The following is a 23,760-nucleotide window of genomic DNA, read 5'->3' as shown; positions in this document are numbered from 1 at the left end:
TAGTTCTTTATTTATAATGGAGACCCAACATGGTCCATGTTTCGGAGTACAAACGCCTGCATCAGGGGTCAAGGGACTCCTATAGGTCAGCAAGATAATAAGTTGACAAAGATGTGGAATAAACAATCAGGTTATATTACAGCCTTTGATCATTAAGTGAAGTCCACAGAACGTCATTTGGGATGAGGAGTTTATTTGCCAAGATACAAGTCACTATTTTTACAGCATCAAGCTAGGGTAGGGAAAAAGGAAAATACAGAACAAAGTAATGGCAATGTGTTAATTCTGAGTAGAAAAGAATATAAAGAAGGTGTTGGCACTTATTCCTAGTCTTCTCAGTGGAAGAGTAGCCTGATGGCTAGTGCAGTGGGCTGAGAACCTGAGAAATCAGCAGCAACAACCCCTGGGCAAGCCAGTTAACCCTTCATTGGCTCAAGTACAAAAACTTAGATTGTGAGCCCACTAGGGACTGAGAAAGTATATGTAAACCATTTTGGTTGTACCACAGAAAGATGATATATTGAATCTATGACCCTCTACCCCCCAATCATTCACATTCTCCAAAAGCTAGGATAAACAAGTGGAATTTTTAACATAGAGTTGAATGGGTTTTGTTTGGCACCCCTCTTAAGGGATGGGGTAGAGTTCTGTTGGGGTCTGCACCCACCTTAGCTAGACCCCAACAGTTCCAATATAACAGGCCATGAAAAGAAAGTGGAGTGCCTGGATACGTCAAAGAAGAGAATAACATGGGGACAAACTTTATCTCTGTCCCTGCAAGTTTTGACCCCATCCCCACCCTGACCCCGCAAACTCAAATTCCACAGCAATAGTTCTGCCGTGTTTTGATGAAAGACAATTGTTCATTTTTTGTACAAATGAGATTTTGTACTGCTGTGGGATGGGAACGAACTTTGTCCCCATGTCGTTCTCAACATCAAAGCAATGACTAGGAGGGGGCATAGCTAACTGATATGTTGAGACCACATCACTGCAAAACTGAAAGGTATTATCAGATTGGAAAAATATTCTGGAATTCTCATATGAACAACTTTATGAACCAATATTGTTTTATAACACTTTCCAAAATCAGTTGGGAGCCAATGAAGGCTTGATTGATGGGATGATATGATTCAATCCTTGTGCCAATTAGTAGTCTAGTAGCTGTGTTCTGCAGTAGTTGAAATCGATGAATGGATGACTAGATCAGCACACATTGTAGAAGGATTTGCAAATAGTCCATGTGATTTTAAGATTAATGCAAAAATGAAAGCTTACAAATTATAAGGAAAAAAAGTCACTGTGTGTATTTGTCTAAGACAGGGGTTATCAACCCAGTCCTCAAGACGTAGCCAGGCAGGTTTTCAGGATACTCAGAATAAATATGTGAAAGATAAATTTGCATTCACTACTTCCATTGTATGCAAATTTATCTTGTGCGTACTCATTGTGAATATCTTGAAGACCTGACTGGTTAGGTGTGTCCCAAGGACTGGGTTGAGAACTGCTAGTCTTAAGAGCAAAGAGTGAAGACTTGAGGCTCAAATATTAGAAATGAGTCAAATTTGAATCCCAGGTTTGTAACACAGTTATGTTTGAGAATTAATTGGCTCCTAGGAGAAGGTGATGATGTGATATCCAAATGGCTTTAGATTTGATAGGATTTACAATGATGAGTTGAATAGGGTAGGGATGAGGCTGGGTCCTTGGAGTAGTAAAGGAACTGAAGACTCATGTAATTTAGACATCGCGGATCCTGAGTTGATGGAGAAAATATGACTTCTAATAAAGGGTAAAAATCAAGAAAAGCTTATCTGAGTGTCCGCTTGTATGATCGAGGCTTAGAGTTGGATCTACTAGATCAAATGCTGTGGCTAGCTCTAGTGAGACAATTAGGACAGCCTAATTAGGACAGCCTAGTGAGACAATTTTGTTCTGCCTAATGAATGAAATATGCTGCAAACTTGAAAATAAGGGTAGGGACTCCCATGCAGTGACAGATGAAATTCTGCCTGCCTAGAATGGAGTTTGCTTGAGGAACAGTGTCTTCTCTGACACTTTGAGTTTATGTGGAGATTCTGGTAGATGCCTTGGTACTAAGAAGATATGAGGTTTATTGACTTTACACTTTCCTGTGCCCTTCTTAACTGAGATGTTGCGAGATTATTCAGCTGCAGGTGCAGAGAAGGGCGACAAAAATGATAAAGGGGATGGGACGACTTCCCTATGAGGAAAGACTGAAGCATCTAGGGCTCTTCAGCTTGGAGAAAAAGCGGCTAAGGGGAGATATGATAGAGGTCTATAAAATAATGAGTGGAACGAGTAGACGTGAAGCATCTGTTTACTCTTTCCAAAAATACTAGGACTAGGGTGCATGCAATGAAGCTACAAAGTAGTAAATTTAAAATGAATCGGGAAAAAATGTTTCTTCACTCAATGTGTAATTAAACTCTGGAATTTGTGGCCAAAGAATGTGGTAAAGGTGGTTAGCTTAGCAGGGTTTAAAAAAGGTTTGCCCGGCTTCCTAAAGGAAAAGTCCATAGACCATTATTAAAATGGACGGGGAAAATCCACTGCTTATTTCTGGGATAAGCAGCATAAAATATTTTGTACTTTTTTGGGATCTTGCCAGGTATTTGTGGCCTGGATTGGCCACCCTTGGAAACAGGATGCTGGGCTTGATGGACCTTTTGTCTGTCCCAGTATGGCAATGCTTATGTACTTAAGCTGAAAGGTTGTAAACACATCATATGATTCCTACATTTGAACTTTTGCTTAATTCCTTTGTTTATAACCTAAAAGAAGAACTTTAAATGTAGAGCAGGGTCCTTCAGAAGAGCTTTGATTCTATGTAGTCATTATTTTGATAGTTTTTAGCAATTATCTCATGTTGTTGGATAGATGCATTTTCCTTCCTTGGCTGAGCTGTATACGGCTGCATCTGCAGCTCCTGGCCTGAGTAAGCAGAGGTTAGGAATCAAAACCAGACCTGTACAGAGTTACTTCTGAGTCAGCCCCTGTGCCTTGATCATCTTTAAGTATGGATTTGGAGCTTTTCGGGCCTAGGGATTAGTTTTGTGACCCATGTTGGTTTAACTGGTTAAAGCAAAGTTCAGAGCAGTTGAGGTATTTAAACAGAGGGGGCAACTCTGCAAGTAGGTGCCACAATTTGGGTACTGCAGCTCTGCATGCTGAGCACTAATTTATAGCGAAATCCTTGCACATCCTGTTATTCTGGTGTAAGTAAGCATTTGTTGGCATGCCCAAAATATAGGTGTGATCATTTTAGTAACTATTAGTTCCCAAATGCTGCATTTTAGCATATAACTTAGTGTTGTACAAGTTAAGCATGCAATTGGGAAACCCATGTGTACATCCCCCCCCCCCCCCCGCCCTTGTACACTGAGTTAATTGTGTGCATAAGTTATAGTGATTTGCACACGTAATGTGCACAAGTGCTGGTATTCCGTAACTTGCGTGTGCAGTCGGCACTTGACTTTGATGCCAAGCATCGAATGAGGTGGAAGTGGCCTCTTTTCGCACTATAAGCTTGTTTTAGCTCATAACATTAAAAGTGGAGTGTTAGACCTACTCCCAGTCCATTAAATTCATTTTGCGTGCTTGGTCCCTTCTCCTCTCACGCCATCCTCGATCCACTTCAATCCGGTTTTCGCCCTCTGCACTCGACTGAAACGGCACTCTCTAAAGTTTGCAATGACCTGCTCCTGGCCAAATCCAGAGGTCACTACTCCATCCTCATCCTCCTCGATCTTTCCGCCGCGTTTGACACTGTCAATCATGACTTACTTCTTGCCACGCTGTCCTCTTTTGGGTTCCAAGGCCCTGTCCTCTCATGGTTCTCCTCTTATCTCTCCCACCGCACCTTCAGGGTACACTCCCATGGATCTTCCTCCACTCCCATCCCACTATCTGTTGGAGTTCCCCAGGGTTCTGTCCTTGGACCCCTTCTCTTCTCAATCTACACCTCTTCCCTGGGCTCGCTGATCTCGTCTCATGGTTTTCAGTATCATCTTTATGCTGATGACACCCAGCTATACCTCTCCACACCTGACATCACTGCGGAGACTCAGGCCAAGGTATCGGCCTGTTTATCCGACATTGCGGCATGGATGTCCAACCGCCACCTGAAGTTGAACATGTCCAAGACCGAGCTCCTTGTCTTTCCTCCTAAACCCACTTCTCCTCTTCCTCCACTCTCTTTCTCTGTTGATAACACCCTCATCCTCCCCGTCCCATCTGCCCGCAACCTCGGAGTCACCTTCGACTCCTCCCTCTCCTTCTCTGCGCATATCCAACAGACTGCCAAGACCTGTCGCTTCTTCCTCCTCAATATCAGCAAAATTCGCCCTTTCCTCTCTGAGCATACCACCAGAACTCTCGTCCACGCTCTCATTACCTCTCGCCTCGATTACTGCAACTTACTCCTCACCGGCCTCCCACTCTGCCATCTATCCCCCCTTCAATCCGTTCAGAACGCTGCTGCACATCTTATATTCCGCCAAAACCGTTATACTCACACCACCCCTCTCCTCAAATCACTTCATTGGCTTCCGATCAGATATCGCATACAATTCAAGCTCCTCCTCCTTACCTACAAATGCACTCAGGCCGCGGCTCCTCACTACCTCTCCACCCTCATCTCCCCCTATGTTCCCGCCCGCAACCTCTGCTCACAGGACAAAGCCCTTCTCTCAGTACCCTTCTCCACTACTGCCAACTCCAGGCTCCGCTCATTCTGCCTTGCCTCACCCTATGCCTGGAATAATCTTCCTTTACCCATACACCAGGCCCCCTCCCTACCCATCTTCAAATCTCTGCTTAAAACTCACCTCTTCAATGCTGCCTTCGGCGCCTAACCGCTCGAGAAATATAAAATACCCCAATCTAACCACCCTATCAGATTAACTGTTCACTCGTCCTCTAGATTGTTCACTTGTCCTTAGTTTGTTCTCTTGTCTTTTAGATTGTAAGCTCTTTGAGCAGGGACTGTCCTTCTATGTTTGAATTGTACAGCGCTGCGTAACCCTAGTAGCGCTTTAGAAATGATTGTTGTTGTTGTTGTTGTTTGGCATCAGCTGTTTACAATGTGTTATGCAGCTGCTATTAATAGTGAACAGTGGATGCTCACTTTTCTTTCTTGGAAAGATTAATAGCTTTCTAAACTCTGAACCTGTAATCTGAAGAAGGTGACTGTGTCTTTGAAAGTTTGTCAAAAAATGTTATTGCCTTATTTTCCTTTTTTATTTCTAGTTATTACTTTTGCAGTAGACTAGTACAGTTATGTGTGGCTGCATCTAAGGTTTATGCATGTTATATAGCAGAGCTCCCTCCCCCAGCTTGTTTGCCTACTTCATCCCCTTTGACATTTAAAAAGTCAAAGCACGCTATGCGTTTGGAAAGATATATTATTTTTCTCACTATAGAACAATTTTATTTATTGATTTATTTATCACATTTGTATCCCACCTTTTCCCACTGATAGCAGGCCCAAAGTGGCTTACAAAAATATTGTAGTAAGGTACAATGCAAGAAGTACAATTTTTCAAATTTAGCAGAATAAAAAAAAAAAAAGTTAAACAGCGATGGGTATTGAAGTAGGATATGAATAACAATTAATCAGTAGTAAATATGAAAGATAAGATGCAATTAGAGTCTATTGGATCTTATAATAGTAAGGGATAATAGCCTTTGTTAATTTGGGTAAGGCCTTCCACAGTTGAGTGCCAATGTAAGTGAAGTCTGAGGCGTAAATTGATTTATACTTTAACCCATTGCAGTCTGGGTAATGTAAGTTCAAATAAGATCAGGATGAACTGGTTCTGTTTCTAGGTGGTAAATCAACCAATTCAAGCATGTATTCAGGTAATTACCATTACAATGGTAATGTGGGGACATGGAGAAAGTGAAATTCTTGTATGTACATTTAGCTCATGGCATTTCACTGGTAGCTCAGGGTGAGTTACTTGCAGGTACAGTAGGTTGTCCCTCATCCCCAGGGACCTTACAGACTAAGGGGCCTGTTTACTAAAGGTTTTCTCCCTTTGTGTTTATGGGAAAATATTTAGTAAATAAACCCCTAATTTAGTACCCAAAGCAAGGGAGGGTACCTTTTTGAAGCTAAAAATACGGTCTCTTTGTGTTCTGAGTATATGGTATCTTTTAAAGTTATACTGATAGTGCATGGACACCTTTAAACTTAGTGCCATGCTCTGAGTACATGCTTTCAAATCTTGCAGTACAGAATACTGCATTTCAACAGAGATATATACTTAATTTATTTAATATATTGCAATATTGCAATTATCACCTTTGGTGATTGGTGGAGAAATTAATATCCTAAAACTTATAAATACAGCACCTGCTCTTAAATTATAAACAGTAGCGAGTGCTCTAGAGCTCTCTCCCCCAAGTAAATCATTTCTTGTAACATATTTATTATTTATTATTATTATTATTATTATAGAGAGGAGGAGTGGCCTAGTGGTTAGGGTGGTGGACTTTGGTCCTGGGAAACTGAGGAACTGAGTTCAATTCCCTGCACAGGCAGCTCCTTGAGACTCTGGGCAAGTCACTTAACCCTCCATTGCCCGCCGCATTGAGCCTGCCATGAGTGGGAAAGTGCAGGGTACAAATGTAACAAAAATAAATAAAATAAAGCGACCTGCCCAAGGTCAAGGTAGAGAGTTGCACAGGGACAGAAACTTCACCTGTTCCCACTGGCATTTCCTCCATCCCTGCCCATCCCCTGTACTAAAATAACCCGACATGGTTAACAGTAACCCATGTTGATAACTTCTCCTCTCAGCGCTTATGGGGATTTCAATGCTATCAACCATATCCATTAATTTTTTTTTTACTGCTATTATCATTGCTAAGCCTGGCACTACACTTCTGCGAGAAACCCACAGGACCTGCATCCGTCCCTGCAGGATCCCCATGGGAGTCCTGTGAACCCAGAGGGCATCCCCATGGTATTCCCGCTAACCCCATTCCTGTGCAGCTCTCTATCACAGAGTGACAGTGGGTTCAGAACCTGGCTTCCCCTGTAGAGCAACCTGCTGGAATTATTTTCAATATAAAAGTCCAGAGACGGGTGTAGTGGCTTAAATATGATTTATGCCTTTGTTGGAACAATTCTGCCATTCTTTGTGGCCCGTTGGGTCCCCTTTTCTGTTAGTTTCTCTGCTGCTGTTTGTATTAACCTGTGGTGAACTCCCTTCCTTTTTTTGTTTGAACAATTTTTTATTGATGAATTAACAGTCAGCAATCTCAGTATATACCCACATGAGAACAAAAAACATCCTGAGTACAAGCATGGTGATAATCTCATCATCAAAGTTTTTAACATTTACCCTCCCCCCCCCCCCCCCCCCCCACCCCTCAGGGTTTATATTTGAACGTTTCTTCTCATGGAACATTCAGGTAACACCATAACCATTGTGGTACAGATTCAGCAAAGAGCTAATCAGACCTTCTCAGAAGGTCCTATACCATAGACCTCTAGTGTTCCATATCAATATCCAGAATTACATTATAGAACTTTCTCTGCCCTCCGCCTCCTCCCTCCTTCCGGCACACCCAGAACTGATAACAGTAACCACCCGAATAACTAGTAATAATTCTCCAACCTCATCCGGCTAGGGACTACTTCAGTTAACTGATAACACTTATAGTAAATACATCATGAATCTGGTCCCTTTCTTTTTTTTATCACATGCTAATTCTTCTGTTCACATTGTAACATTCCAGAACGTATAGTCACTCTTGGTGGGTGCATCAGGCTTGTTTCCATAGCCAGAACCTTCCATTTAGTGGAAGTAAAAGCAGGGCTTTTTTTTGAAGGGGTACTTGGGGGTACTGAGTACCAGCACCTTTTCTGTTGTCTGCTAAAATTGACCCATGGACCCCGAGTGTTAATGAAAGAGCTCAGACTCTACACACCAATTCTGCCTTGTCATAGATTCTGTGACTGGTTGCAGGGGGCCTGGCTATTGTGGGGTGGGTCCCTCGGTGATCACCCCACCCCTGAAGGGTGGCCTCGCATTTGAGTACCAGCACCTTTTCCACTGTCTGCTAAAATCGACTCATGGTTCCCAAGTGTTAATGAAAGAGCTCAGGCTCTACACACCAATTCTGCCTTGTCATAGATTCTGTGACTGGTTGCAGGGGGCCTGGCTATTGTGGGGTGGGTCCCTCGGTGATCACCCCACCCCTGAAGGGTGGCCTCGCATTTGAGTACCAGCACCTTTTCCACTGTCTGCTAAAATCGACCCATGGTCCCCAAGTTTTAATGAAAAAGCTCAGGCTCTACACACCAATTCTGCCTTGTCATAGATTCTGTGACTGGTTGCAGGGGGCCTGGCCATTGTGGGGTGGGTCCCTCGGTGTTCACCCACCCCTGAAGGGTGGCCTCGCATTTGAGTACCAGCACCTTTTCCACTGTCTGCTAAAATCGACCCATGGTCCCCAAGTTTTAATGAAAAAGCTCAGGCTCTACACACCAATTCTGCCTTGTCATAGATTCTGTGACTGGTTGCAGGGGGCCTGGCCATTGTGGGGTGAGTCCCTCGGTGTTCACCCCACCCCTGAAGGGTGGCCTCGCATTTGAGTACCAGCACCTTTTCCACTGTCTGCTAAAATCGACCCATGGTCCCCAAGTTTTAATGAAAAAGCTCAGGCTCTACACACCAATTCTGCCTTGTCATAGATTCTGTGACTGGTTGCAGGGGGCCTGGCCATTGTGGGGTGGGTCCCTCAGTGTTCACCCAGGCATTTGAGTACCGGCACCTTTTTTGCTAGTAAAAACGTACTGAGTAAAAAAAGATAGGAACTAACTGGCCTTCTCTCTCTCTCTCTCTCTCTAAATGCAGTACATGAGCTTGGCTGATTTCTCTTAAAACAGAAGCTTTGAATACACATTGCAGTCTTAAAGGTTACTGGAGCACATGCTCAGAAGCGTTTCAGGTTTCTGCATTCTTTGTGTGGATACTTAACTTTCATCTACTTCTCTCTCTTTTTTTTTTCCCTATAGCTTTTCAATGTCCTTCATGAATAATTGTACAGTAACCGCCAGGGTTCTATCACACATAATTTTTTCCCCAGAAAGTTTTAGGTATTTGCAGCATTGCAATCAGCGTGTGTAATTGTTTGTTTTTCACCACCAACTTTGTTTTGTGTATATGGCGGCAACACTAAATGATGTAACAAAATATTGGATGTAGCTCGTGTTTACTACTACTACTATAAATCGTTTCTATAGCGCTACCAGTCGTACGCAGCGCTTCACAATTGAACATGAAGAAAAGACAGTCCCTGCTCAAAAGAGCTTACAATCTAAATCAGGACAGACAGACAGGACCAATAAGGGGTAAGGGTAGGACAGACAGATAGGACACATAGGAATGATTCTAAATGGAATGTTGCTACTGTTGGAGATTCTGTTGCTACTATTGGAGATTCTACATGGAATGTTAATGTTGCTATTCCGCTAGCAGCATTCCATGTACAAGCCTGCCCTTGCAGATCAGCAACGCGGCCGCGCAGGCTTCTGTTTCTGTGAGTCTGATGTCCTGCACGTACGTGCAGGACGTCAGACTCACAGAAACAGAAGCCTGCGCGGCCGCGTTGCTGATCTGCAAGGGCAGGCTTCTACTACTACTACTATAAATCATTTCTATAGCGCTACCAGTCGTACGCAGCACTTCACAACTGAACATGAAGAAAAGACAGTCCCTGCTCAAAAGAGCTTAAAATCTAAATCAGGACAGACATAAAGGATGGCAGATGTTGATTCTGCTATATTAAAAGCTATTTATGAAATTTGTGTTCCTCAACCTATGATTTGACTAATGCTGATTCTTTCTGTAAATGACTAACCATCTCTCAGCTTTGTTGAAAACTCTTGCAAAGACCAGTGAGAAATATAAAGTTAATTATATCTGTAATTTCACAGATCTGTTTCTGGGAACACCACAGTCAATCAGGTTTTCAGGATATCAGCAATGCATATACACAAGATTAAATCAGTATACAGTGTCTCCAACATATGAAAGTTTATCTTGTGCATATCCACTGTGGACACCCTGAAAATCTGAATAACCGTGGAATATCCAGCGACAGGTTTTGGTGTCATAAAACTATTACTATTAATATGCAATAATGTATTTTTCACTAAGTACATAAGTATTGCCATACTGGGACAGACTGAAGGTCCATCAAGCCCAGCATCCTGTTTCTAACAGTGGCCAATCCAGGTCACAAGTACCTGGCAGAAAACTAAACAATAGCAACATTCCATGTAGAACCCCAAAGAGTAGCAACATTCCATGTAGAACCCTAAAGAGTAGCAACATTCCATTCAGAATCTCAAATAGTACCATAAGTACATAAGTATTGCCATACTGGGACAGACTGAAGGTCCATCAAGCCCAGCATCCTGTTTCTAACAGTGGCCAATCCAGGTCACAAGTACCTGGCAGAAAACTAAACAATAGCAACATTCCATGTAGAACCCCAAAGAGTAGCAACATTCCATGTAGAACCCTAAAGAGTAGCAACATTCCATTCAGAATCTCAAATAGTACCATAAGTACATAAGTATTGCCATACTGGGACAGACTGAAGGTCCATCAAGCCCAGCATCCTGTTTCTAACAGTGGCCAATCCAGGTCACAAGTACCTGGCAGAAACCTAAACAATAGCAACATTCCATGCAGAACCCCAAAGAGTAGCAACATTCCATGTAGAACCCTAAAGAGTAGCAACATTCCATTCAGAATCTCAAATAGTACCATAAGTACATAAGTATTGCCATACTGGGACAGACTGAAGGTCCATCAAGCCCAGCATCCTGTTTCTAACAGTGGCCAATCCAGGTCACAAGTACCTGGCAGAAACCTAAACAATAGCAACATTCCATGCAGAACCCCAAAGAGTAGCAACATTCCATGTAGAACCCTAAAGAGTAGCAACATTCCATTCAGAATCTCAAATAGTACCATAAGTACATAAGTATTGCCATACTGGGACAGACTGAAGGTCCATCAAGCCCAGCATCCTGTTTCTAACAGTGGCCAATCCAGGTCACAAGTACCTGGCAAGATCCCAAAACAGTGCAATACATTTTATGCTGTTTATTCTATGCTAAAAGGCTAAAGTTAGGTTTTTAGGATATCCAACAGTGAATATGCATGAGAGAAATAGATTTGCATGCATTGCCTCCATTATAAGCCAGTCTCATGAATATTCATTGAGTGTCCTGAAAATCTGACTGGTTGGGGTTCTCCCAGGACAGGTTTGGAAATTTCGTGTTTTTGTATATATGCTTTTGCTTATATGTGTAGGTAGATGTAGAAAGAGGTTTGTCTGCGTGAGTTCAAGAGAATTGTTTTGCATGAGTGAGAAAGGGAGGCTGGCTGTGTCTTATAAACACTCAGCTACCCACTTCTGATATCCATTGCAGGACACAGGTCATTTTTGTGTTCCTTCTCCTATCCCTGAGTGACGTAAAATGGTTTTTGACCCCCAAGCTACCTCTCTTGTCACCTCTGTTGCTTGTAGTCTCATCTTTTCTACACATAATTGTTCACACTTTTTATCCTTCTTCATCTCCTTTGACACCCCAGTTACTCATTCTTTCATCACCACCTGCACCTGCTGTTGTCATCTGATGTTCAGAACTCGCAGGATAAAGCCAGCCGCCGAAACCTACCTTGCAAATACTCCAAGGAAATGGCATTCAAATTATATGCACACTGTAAAAGTGAAAGCAAGGGGGAGAATGTGCTTTGTCACACGCACGGTAGTGTTTCATGAGAAGCTCTTGTGCACACGCCCAGGCAAACCCGAAAGAGAAGGACACGGCTTCTGTTTTCTGCACCTTTCAGATGTAAGCTTTTCAATTTTTTTTTTTTTTTTTACTTAGAAAGCTTATATTTAAGCACATGAGTCAGGCACCAATGTGTGCTTTCACTACTGGGTTTGCTCTGACTCGGACACATTCGTCTCTCACTACCAGCACAACACCCTAATGCCTGCTCCGAGCTGGCATTAGCTTTTCAGCAGTAAGGGTGGCTTTGTTTTGTGCTCTATTCTCTGAGCATTGGGAGGGAATAGGAAATGACCTCATTAACATCTGTGTTTTTTAATTTTTTAATTTTGTATTTATTAAGTTTCCATTTATACAAAGAGACAATCTTTGAAAAGATACACCAATCCTATATAATAAAACTCACCCTCAACGTTCTGAGGACACTGACGTCACTGCAGCCAAGCCACTGACGTCACTTCCGTCATGAAGGGTTCTTGGTGGTGAAGCCACCGAAAGCACAAAGTCTCTGGGCCCCGCCCTCGCGTCAAACGTGATGACGTCGAGGGCGGAGCAATGGCGTCATGCATCGAGGGCGGCGCAATGGCATCAGTGCCTTCAGAACCAAGAAGCTGATGAAGGTGTATTCACGAGGTACGGAGCAATGGTGTCAGTGGTTTCACAACGACGAACGGGTGGGTAGGTAGGGAGGGAGGGGGGGTGTTGGGGAGGAAAACCTTGCTAGCGCCCGTTTCATTTGCTCCAGAAACAGGCCTTTTTTTACTAGTTTCTAAATAATACCATGAAAAGGAACAAAGTAATTAAGAAAGAAAAGCAAAAATTACAGATCTTTCTTATAATACAACATAATTGGTTATTACAGTCCACAACAAGAGAGGAAGGATACCAAGAGGTAATAATAATACCATTGGAAGTTGGTTTGACTACGAAATTAGGCCAAAAGAAATAAGCAGGAGGTAACCCCTATATTATTTGACCGCCTCATATCTAAGGCTGGTCTTTATTACTCTGCATATTGAGAAAGTTACATAATTGTTCTGGTTCAAAAAAAAAACATCTCTCTTGTCTTTAAATAATAACAAACATTTACAAGGAAATCTCAATTGGAAACATGCTTTTAACTCAATAGATTCTTGTTTCAGATCCAAAAACCTCTTTCTTCTCTGTTGTGTCCATCTGTTTTTCCTCCAGCACTCGGTACAGAAGTTCTGTCAGGTTGCGGGGGGGGGGGGGGGGGGGGGGGGGGGGAGGAGGAGCAGGTCCCAGAGGGGCTGAGTGATAAATCACTCTCCTGACCGGGGCTCTTCCTTGCCCTGTAGCAGAAAACGCCCGTAAGCGTGGTTGAAACCAAAAATGAGGAGATAGATGACTGCCCCGGTAAGGAGGGTATTTGCTTCGGGAGGGGTGGTCCCTTCAGTTTACCCTTCCTTTTTGGCATATTGAAGAAAAAAGGTATATTTTTAGTGTTCAAAGGGAGCGTTTGTCTCACACAACCTGCTTAGATGCCATCGTGGATCTCCCATTAACATCTGTTTGACTACATTTGCATGCTGTTTGCACTAATATGTGTAGTCTCCCATGCTAGAGCCCTCTGAGCATTCTGTGCTCACTAGCACCAGTGCTAGTTCAACGCTACACACCTCTAGTGCCGGCATTACGTTTTCAGTATCAGCCCATTGCGTGTTTAGGTCCCTGTTGCAGTTCCTCACTCACTGAGGCTCAGCCCTGCTGCTGATACCACAAATAATTAGCCGAATCCCATACATTCTTTTTTCTTTTTGTTACATTTCTACTTTCCCACTCATGGCAGGCTCAATGCGGCTTACATGGGGCAATGGAGGGTTAAGTGACTTGCCCAGAGTCACAAGGAGCTGCCTGTGCCTGAAGTGGGAATCGAACTCAGTTCCTCAGTTCCCCAGGACCAAAGTCCACCACCCTAACCACTAGGCCACTCCTCCACTGTTGCTACTATTTGAGATTCTACATGGAATGTTGCTATTCCACTAGAAGTCGGCCCTTGCAGATCACCAATGTGGCCGCGCAGGCTTCTACATGGAATGTTGCTAGTAGAATAGCAACATTCCATGTAGAATCTCAAAGAGTAGCAACATTCCATGTAGAATCTCCAACAGTATCTATTTTATTTTTGTTACATTTGTACCCTGCGCTTTCCCACTCATGGCAGGCTCAATGCGGCTTACATGGGGCAATGGGTTAAGTGACTTGCCCGGAGTCACAAGGAGCTGCCTGTGCCTGAAGTGGGAATTGAACTCAGTTCCTCAGTTCCCCAGGACCAAAGTCCACCACCCTAACCACTAGGCCACTCCTCCTTCTATCAACATAGGCCTCACAAGAGCCTCTGAGGTCCAGTCAGTGCCATGACTGACAAGTGTCTTGTCCCCTTCTGCCAACTGCTAAGAGGAGTTTTTTTTTCCCCTACTGCTACTATGGCTTTGACCAATAGGAAGCCACCTACAGTGTTAGAGACTCGATGACACCATCCTCTATTACATAGAATTTTAAAGCCCACCAAACCAGGACTTTGTATCAGCTTATAACTTTAGATGTGTGCCACAAAATGTAAATAAAGATAGATTTTAACATGTTTGTGATATAAGGACAAAACCTCACTGCTGTATTTTCTTATTATTTTTTTTTCTTTTCATAGGGCAATCTTTTGCACTACTTTGGATTTAGCCATTACCTGAGAGTTTGGAATTTTATTTGTCAGTATTTAGATAAGCTGGATGCTGAATCCTGTGAAAATGTTAAGGTAATGGATACAGTTTTTGATGGCGTAGAAATCCGAATCTTTGATCCTGTGGAGAAGGGTGACAAGACACTGAAGCGTGGCATTATATACCTCCATGGTGGAGCCTGGGCCTTGGAAGGTGCAAGTAGGTATTTCTGTATTTGGTAACTGTCTCCATTAGGGCTGTATCAAATATTTGATTTGGCCCCAAATACATTATTCGTGTTCAGCCAAATAGCGATTTAAATTTGAATATGAATAATCCTAGGCTCACCTCCTGAACTGTCATCCACTCTCTCATTACCTCTCGCCTTGACTACTGCAACCTTCTCCTTAATGGCCTCCCACTTAGCCATCTATCCCCCCTTCAGTCCGTTCAGAACTCGGCTGCACGTCTTATCTTCCGCCTGGACCGATATACTCATATCACCCCTGTACTCAACTCACTTCACTGGCTTCCGATCAGGTACCGCATTCAGTTCAAGTTTCTCCTACTAACCTACAAATGCACTCGATCTGCAGCCCCTCCCTACCTCTCTACCCTCATCTCCCCTTACATTCCTACCTGCAACCTCCACTCTCAAGACAAATCCCTCCTTTCAGTACCCTTCTCCACCACTGCCAACTTCAGGCTCCGCCCTTTCTGCCTCGCCTCACCCCATGCTTGGAATAAACTCTCTGAGCCCATACGCCAGGCCCCCTCCCTGCCCATCTTCAAATCCTTGCTCAAAGCCCACTTCTTCAATGTCGCCTTCGGCACCTAACCACCATACCTCTACTCAGGAAATCTAGACTGCCACAACTTGACATTCCGTCCTTTTGATTGTAAGCTCCTTTGAGCAGGGACTGGCCTTCTTTGTTAAACTGTACAGCGCTGCATAACCCTAGTAGCGCTCTAGAAATGTTAAGTAGTAGTAGTAGTATTACATAGAGCAGTGATTTAACCAGAGCTGAGATTGTGATGTCATAATGCCTCATTCCACCAATGCCTAAGAGCCAACCTCATCAGTGATGTCACAATGGCTTGATTGTCCTATATTTGTCTCACTCTTATCTATTAGATTGTAAGCTCTTTGAGCAGGGACTGTCTCTCTTTGTTAAATTGTACAGCGCTGCGTAACCCTAGTAGCGCTCTAGAAATGTTAAGTAGTAGTAGTACTGTGGTAAATCCTACTGAAATAAACTTTTGATTTCACGTTGCTTCTTTTATTTGTTATGTTAAAGCTCAATGCCCATTATTTATATTCGGCTGAACTATTTTTCATTATTTGTGTTTGGCCAGTTGTAAAATATGCTATTTGGTACAGCTCTAGATGCATTTCACTTGAGGTTAACTATCTGCAAGATCTTTTTTCCCCCAGGAACTGAGTTTTTTCCCTTTTGATATACGGCTATGCCAAACTGATGGCTAAAAAGAGCCACACGTGTTTGTGGTTAAGGCCTATGCTCTTCAAAGACAGTTGTAAGCAAGATTTAGCACCATGTAAGAAACCAAGTCGGCTCTGCTGTTCTCCAAAAGGCAAAGCAACTTACTATTTGGATTGCTTTGTGAGTTTACCTGCAAAAGGGAGTCTGTGCCTTATCTCTCTTCCAACAATCAAACTGATCATAGAAATGGATTTAATAGTATGTAGAAAGTGGAGCTATTTTAAGTGGAAGGACAAAACAAAAGGCAAATTCCCTGCAAAGATAAATCCAAGTCGCAGAGTAGGGAAGAACCAATGGCCAACTATATACAAACAAAACCCAGAGGCAATTATGGATATGTTACGTGGAGGGGAATAATCGAACGTCGCCGGCCAAATAATTCGCCGGTGATCTATTGTGGCGGCGGCGCTACAGCTGGCCGGAACCGTATTATCAAAAAAGATGGCCGGCCATTTTTTTTTCGATAATATGGTTTAGCCCGGCCAAATGGCTTGGTTTTCGCCGGGTTTGAGATGGCCGGGTTTGTTTTTCAGTGATAATGGAAAAAAATACCGGCGAGCTCCAACCCGGCGAAATCCAAGGCATTTGGTCGTGGGAGGAGCCAGCATTTGTAGCGCACTGGTCCCCCTGACATGCCAGGACACCAACTGGGCACCCTAGAAATGTGGGTACAGTGGGTTTTGGAGGGCTCCCATTACCAGCACAAGTGTTACAGGTAGGGAGGGGATGGGTCTGGGTCCGCCTGCCTTAAGTGCACTGCGGTACCCACTAAAAGTGCTCCAGGGACAGGACTTGTTGCTGCTGTATAAGCTTGGCACACCAGTTGACACCTGAAGACTAATCTCTTTGAAAAAGTCCTTTATTTGAATAAGCACGTTTACTCACAGTTAACTGCAGAGCAGAGGTTGTGCCCCACTGGCAAAGAGTCTCCCTGGTACTGAGATTAGCAATAGGTCAGAGCTGGCAGAATGCTGTACAATGCCCTCTTTCAGCCACATTCAAGGTAATAACTAAGTTCTCTAACGTGGCTAACACATGAAAGGGATCTAAAACTGGCTTACAAAAATGGCCACTACCTCATGGACTAACGGAAGTAAAACAGCAGGGGGAAAAGCAGCATGGGAGTACAGCCCAGTACCCTACACCCACTACAATGCATTGCTGATGTGACTCTGCAGTGCACCTAACAGAAAAGGTGTCACATTCACAACCAGGGAAAGGCTGTTGGAGGACAGAACACATTCTGCTGTCATGGAGGTGGGTACAGCATTTGAGACTGGCATACAGGCTGGCAAAAAAGGTTGTTAATTTTATTTTTTTAGTGTGGGAGGGAGTTGGTGACCACTGGGGGAGTATGGGGAGGTCATCCCCCATTCCCTCCGGTGGTCATCTGGTCAGTTGGGGCACCTTTTTGAGGTTTGGTCGTGAAAATAAAAGGACCAAGTAAACCCGGCGAAATACTGCTTATCGCCGGGGTTTGTTTTTCCATTATCCGCGAAAGCCGGCCATCTGGTAGCCACGCCCACGCTCACCCATGTCCCGCCTTCGCTTAGCCGGCGACACGCCCCTTTGAACTTTCGCCGGTGAGGCGATGGGAAAGCAGTGATGCTGTCAAAAAAGCAGCTTTCGATTATACCGATTTCGCCGCTTTTCCAAGATCGCCGGCCATCTCCCGATTTATGTCGGGAAATGGCCGGCGATCACTTTCGATTATAAGCTGGATAGTAACATAGTAGATGACGGCAGAAAAAGACCTGCACGGTCCATCCAGTCTGCCCAACAAGATAAGCTCATATGTGCTACTTTTTGTGTATACCCTACCTTGATTTGTACCTGTCCTTTTCAGGGCACAGACCGTACAAGTCTGCCCAGCACTATCCCCGCCTCCCAACCACCAGTCCCGCCTCCCACCACCAGCTCTGGCACAGACCGTATAAGTCTGCCGAGCATTTTCCACGCCTCCCAACCACCAGTCTCGGCACAGACCGTATAAGTCTGCCCAGCACTATCCCCGCCTCCCAACCACCAGCCCCGCCTCCCACCATCGGCTCTGGCAGACCGTATGTTGTCAGTTTCTTAGATGTCAACAATCAGACTTGGCTGCTGTATAACATTGGAAGGGATCTAAAACTGGCTAACAAAAATGGCCACTACCTCATGGACTACCGGAAACACAACAGGGCACACCCAGTAGACAGGGGGAAAAGCACCATGGGAGAAGAGCCTACCAACTACCAACATCGTGAGACTGTAACACAAGCTAATGAAATCACGGAGCCCAATACCCTACACCCACCACAATGCAATGCTGATGTGACCCTGTAGTGCACCCGAGAGCCACATCTGACCCAGGGAAAGGCTGTGAGAGGATCGAACATATTCTGCTGTCATGGAGGTGGGTACGGCATTTGAGGCTGGCATAGAGGCTGGAAAAAAAGTTTTTAAAGTGGGTTTTTTTTGGTGGGAGGGAATTAGTGACCACTGGGGGAGTCTGTGGAGGTCATGCTCGATTCCCTCCAGTGGTCATCTGTGCAGTTGGGGCTCTTTTTGGGGACTTGTTTGTGAAAAAAAAAGAGTCCAAAAAAGTGACCCAAAATTGCGGTAAAAACGCCTTTTTTGTTCGATTATCAGCTAAAGACGCCCATCTCTCCTCAGCTGATAACCACGCCCCAGTCCCGCCTCCACCACGCCCCCGTCAACTTTATTCGTTCCCGCGACAGAGTGCAGTTGGAAACGCCCAAAATCGGCTTTCGATTATACTGATTTGGGCGCCTTTGCGAGAAAAATGCCCATCTCCCGATTTGGGTCGAAATATAGGCGTTTTTCTCTTTCGATTATAAGCTGGATAGTTCTTAACATGGTTCATAGTAGATTTTTTATTATGTTTTAATACTATTCTTATTTTTAGCTGAGGAGGGTTAAGTGACTTGCCCACAGTCACAAGGAGCTGCAGTGGGAATTGAACCCAGTTCCTCAGGATCAAAGTCCGCTGCACTAACCACTAGGCTATTCCTCCACTCCAAAGGGTGGGCATTTTTCAGGAAGTGCCTTTAACCCCAAAACTGTATTTACTTACCCAGACAAAAAGTCTTTTGAAAATTGTTCTCTAGATGTCCAAGTCTTTGATTTGTACATTTGGCTTTGGGAAACTGATGGAGTAGAGAGGTGAACACAAACTGAAGGCAAATACGAGCTCACACAGGAAAGTCTAAAAAGTACATGTTTTATTATGTTTTAATACTATTTTTATTTTTAGGTGATATGGGTGATTAGGTGGCAACGCAGCTTAGTGAAAGGGCCCTTAAAGAGTCCACAGCTTAATTGTATCTTGTAGCTAAAATTTGAAAAAATGGGAACTGACCCACAAACATTTTCACAGGTTAGTACATGAGGACCAAAGATCATCTGTTTAATCCATTTGAAATGTTAAAATCATTCATGGTGACGCCCCAGCTTACATGTCGGACCTAATAGACCTACCACCCAGGAACGCAAAGAAATCTTCTCGCACATTCCTCAATCTTCATCCTCCTAAGTGCAAAGGACTGAAATACAAACTAATGCACTCATCTACCTTCTCCTACATGAGTACGCAGTTCTGGAATGCGTTGCCACGTCACCTGAAAACGGTCTATGAATTGACCAACTTCCGTAAAGCATTAAAAACTTATCTCTTTGACAAGATATATCACAATGATCAACACATGTAACTGTACATCTTATAATGCCTTTTGCTCTTACACTATCATGTATTTCATCTTCAGGTAACCCGAATCACTCTGTAAAACCAAATGTATACTCTCTTATCTCAGTATCCATGACAAATTGTAAGCCACATTGAGCCTGCAAAGAGGTGGGATAATGTGGGATACAAATGTAACAAAATAAATAAATAACATGAAAACAAGCCAAATACATTCACAAGGCCTCCAGAAATAAACTGCAGGCCCATTGAAAACTCTAGCCTGCAAGTATGCAGACAGTTCATGAACAAATATTTTAAAGACAACCATGATGGGGTGAGGAGTGCTCCAGCCCAAACTCTATTCTAAAAAGTGGGTGCCTGGTTTATTATTTATTTGTGACATTTACAGTGGTGGAAATAAGTATTTGATCCCTTGCTGATTTTGTAAGTTTGCCCACTGACAAAGACATGAGCAGCCCATAATTGAAGGGTAGGTTATTGGTAACAGTGAGAGATAGCACATCACAAATTAAATCCGGAAAATCACATTGTGGAAAGTATATGAATTTATTTGCATTCTGCAGAGGGAAATAAGTATTTGATCCCCCACCAACCAGTAAGAGATCTGGCCCTTACAGACCAGGTAGATGCTCCAAATCAACTCGTTACCTGCATGACAGACAGCTGTCGGCAATGGTCACCTGTATGAAAGACACCTGTCCACAGACTCAGTGAATCAGTCAGACTCTAACCTCTACAAAATGACCAAGAGCAAGGAGCTGTCTAAGGATGTCAGGGACAAGATCATACACCTGCACAAGGCTGGAATGGGCTAGAAAACCATCAGTAAGACGCTGGGCGAGAAGGAGACAACTGTTGGTGCCATAGTAAGAAAATGGAAGAAGTACAAAATGACTGTCAATCGACAAAGATCTGGGGCTCCACGCAAAATCTCACCTCGTGGGGTATCCTTGATCATGAGGAAGGTTAGAAATCAGCCTACAACTACAAGGGGGGAACTTGTCAATGATCTCAAGGCAGCTGGGACCACTGTCACCACGAAAACCATTGGTAACACATTACGACATAACGGATTGCAATCCTGCAGTGCCCGCAAGGTCCCCCTGCTCCGGAAGGCACATGTGACGGCCAGTTTGCCAGTGAACACCTGGATGATGCCGAGAGTGATTGGGAGAAGGTGCTGTGGTCAGATGAGACAAAAATTGAGCTCTTTGGCATGAACTCAACTCGCCATGTTTGGAGGAAGAGAAATGCTGCCTATGACCCAAAGAACACCGTCCCCACTGTCAAGCATGGAGGTGGAAATGTTATGTTTTGGGGGTGTTTCTCTGCTAAGGGCACAGGACTACTTCACCGCATCAATGGGAGAATGGATGGGGCCATGTACCGTACAATTCTGAGTGACAACCTCCTTCCCTCCGCCAGGGCCTTAAAAATGGGTCGTGGCTGGGTCTTCCAGCACGACAATGACCCAAAACATACAGCCAAGGCAACAAAGGAGTGGCTCAGGAAGAAGCACATTAGGGTCATGGAGTGGCCTAGCCAGTCACCAGACCGTAATCCCATTGAAAACTTATGGAGGGAGCTGAAGCTGCGAGTTGCCAAGCGACAGCCCAGAACTCTTAATGATTTAGAGATGATCTGCAAAGAGGAGTGGACCAAAATTCCTCCCGACATGTGTGCAAACCTCATCATCAACTACAGAAGACGTCTGACCGCTGTGCTTGCCAACAAGGGTTTTGCCACCAAGTATTAGGTCTTGTTTGCCAGAGGGATTAAATACTTATTTCCCTCTGCAGAATGCAAATAAATTCATATACTTTCCACAATGTGATTTTCCGGATTTAATTTGTGATGTGCTATCTCTCACTGTTACCAATAACCTACCCTTCAATTATGGGCTGCTCATGTCTTTGTCAGTGGGCAAACTTACAAAATCAGCAAGGGATCAAATACTTATTTCCACCACTGTATATCCCACATTATCCCAAACAAGTTTGGGTTCAATGTGGCTTACGATAAACAGTATAGGATACATAACCAAGAATAATGCATAAGAAAGTAATTTGTTGTAAGAATCCAATTTTACAATACAGTATCACAAACATACTGGGATAGCTATGCATGTTTATCATTTAGAAAATCTATTATGGGGAATGATCCAAGATGGCGACCAGGCAGGTTGTGTGAGATAGACGCTCCCTCTTCAACTAAAATATAACCTTTTTCCTTAAACAAAATGCCAAAAAGGAAGGGTAAGCCGAAGGGACCACCCCTCCCGAAACAAATACCCTCCTTACCGGGACAGTCGTCTATCTCCACATTTTTGGTTTCAACTCCGCGTGAGGGCGCTTCTGCTACCGGCATCGGTGGCCAGTATAAGAGGCTTGGGGAGGCTAAGCCTCCCCAGCCGCAAGCCCCAAGCATCTCTCTCTCTCTCTCATCCCCCCCCCCCCCCCCCCCGATGCAGCGTCTATCCCTCTCACTCCCTCCCTGCAATCCCTCTAATTTAATCAGGTCGCCGCTACTGACAGGCTCTCTCTCATCCCCACCCCCGATGCAGCGTCTATCCCCCTGGCCGTGGTCCCTCTAATTTGATTTAGATCGCCCATCGCTGCCGTAGCGGCACGCCAACATTGTACTACAGCTTGCTTCGGGGCTTCGGCCTGACAGCATGATGTGCCCCGCCTCCTCTGACCAAACTTCCTGCTTCCGCGAGGGCTGGACGTATCATAAGGAAGGCTGGTCAGAGGAGGCGGGGCATGTCATCAGGCCGAAGCCCCGAAGCAAGCTGTAGTACGATGTTGGCGTGCAAGCAGCATTTTAAGCCCTAAATAAAAAAAGGTCTCTTAGACATTTCTTGAAGGTAAGCATGCAAGTTTCATGTTTGAGCCGTGATGGCAATCTATTTCATTCAATGGATCCATAGATTGAAAAAGTACCAGTTGCATGACTTCCAAGCGCGCGTGCTGAAGTGCAGGAATCACAAACTCATTTTTTTTGTTGAGATCTCAAATCACAAGCTAGCAGGTACTGTTTCACGGGATTTCTTAAATAATAAGCACAATCATGATACATAAGGCTGATGGACCATCACCATCAATATATACATAATATCCTCCAGCGCACTGGCAACCATTTCAATTGCTTCATATGGGAGGGGGTGCATTTCAGGCAGTAGGCACAGAGGAGCTTATACGAGTGATCCCCATGCCTCATAATACTACTGCTCTTGGTGATCTCCCCCTACTTAACTGGATAAAAAGCAATTAAAACAGATGCCATAGATAGCATGCTTCAGATAATTACAGTAGGCTCCTATTGTCAATGGAGATGGTGACATCTAACTTAAAGAAGCCAAGCTTAGATGCCCTGTGGCTAAGTTCTTAGAGTCTGATCACCATCATATCATTTCTGGCTATGTTAATCAAGCATGTAGTTGTAATGCAACTGCAGAATTTTATTGATGTAAATCATCGTTTAGACATGCAACATCGTGGGCTTAGAAAAAAAAAATAATGTTGTCAAGGCACTAATGGCATCCATGGGTTTTTTTGTTTTAACTTTATTTCTTTTTGAACATAATCAAATTACAAGCATACAGTGAAACTCCATAACAACTGAAAATAAATGTAGATTTCCCCCACCCCCCCAAACCCAAACAAAACTATAACTTAAGAAAATTCCCAAAGAAACAACCAATATTCGTAGCCATACAAAATCAAAGCATTATGAAGAACAAAGTTACCATCAGACGATACATAGCAGGCAGTTACACATCAGTTCAGTATTTTGCCTTCATGTCTGTCGTGTCATGTGTTTTTCATGTGTGATCAAGATGAAGTAATCTGCTAGCGTGTAGTATTTGCATCCCTTTTTGTTTTTTTTGTTTTTGTTTAACTAGGTTGTGTACTGGTGTTTTAAAGCCAGGTGTAATTATAGTGCTGCCTTTCCACGCATAAGGTTGTAGTAGCTCGTCCTGTCCTTGGAATTAGTGCTGTTATGGTTTAGTAAGGTTTTGAGTGT

General features: G+C 43.8%; 1 protein-coding gene across 2 annotated transcripts in view; it reads left to right on the top strand.

Moving 5' to 3' along the window:
• LOC115479264 (neutral cholesterol ester hydrolase 1-like) overlaps positions 1-23,760 on the top strand; it is a 56,341-nt gene that overhangs the window by 5,577 nt on the left and 27,004 nt on the right. The window contains exon 2 of one of the 2 annotated variants that reach the window (XM_030217108.1): positions 14,517-14,745. The exons of the other annotated variant lie outside the window; for it this stretch is intronic. Coding sequence (XP_030072968.1) covers positions 14,517-14,745 — 229 coding nt within the window. The remainder of the gene's footprint in view (positions 1-14,516; positions 14,746-23,760) is intronic. 2 annotated transcript variants of the gene reach the window in all.

This window comes from Microcaecilia unicolor, chromosome 10 (genome assembly GCF_901765095.1).
Source record: "Microcaecilia unicolor chromosome 10, aMicUni1.1, whole genome shotgun sequence".
NCBI classification, from domain to species: domain Eukaryota; kingdom Metazoa; phylum Chordata; class Amphibia; order Gymnophiona; family Siphonopidae; genus Microcaecilia; species Microcaecilia unicolor.
This window is presented reverse-complemented; position numbering and strand designations above follow the sequence as displayed.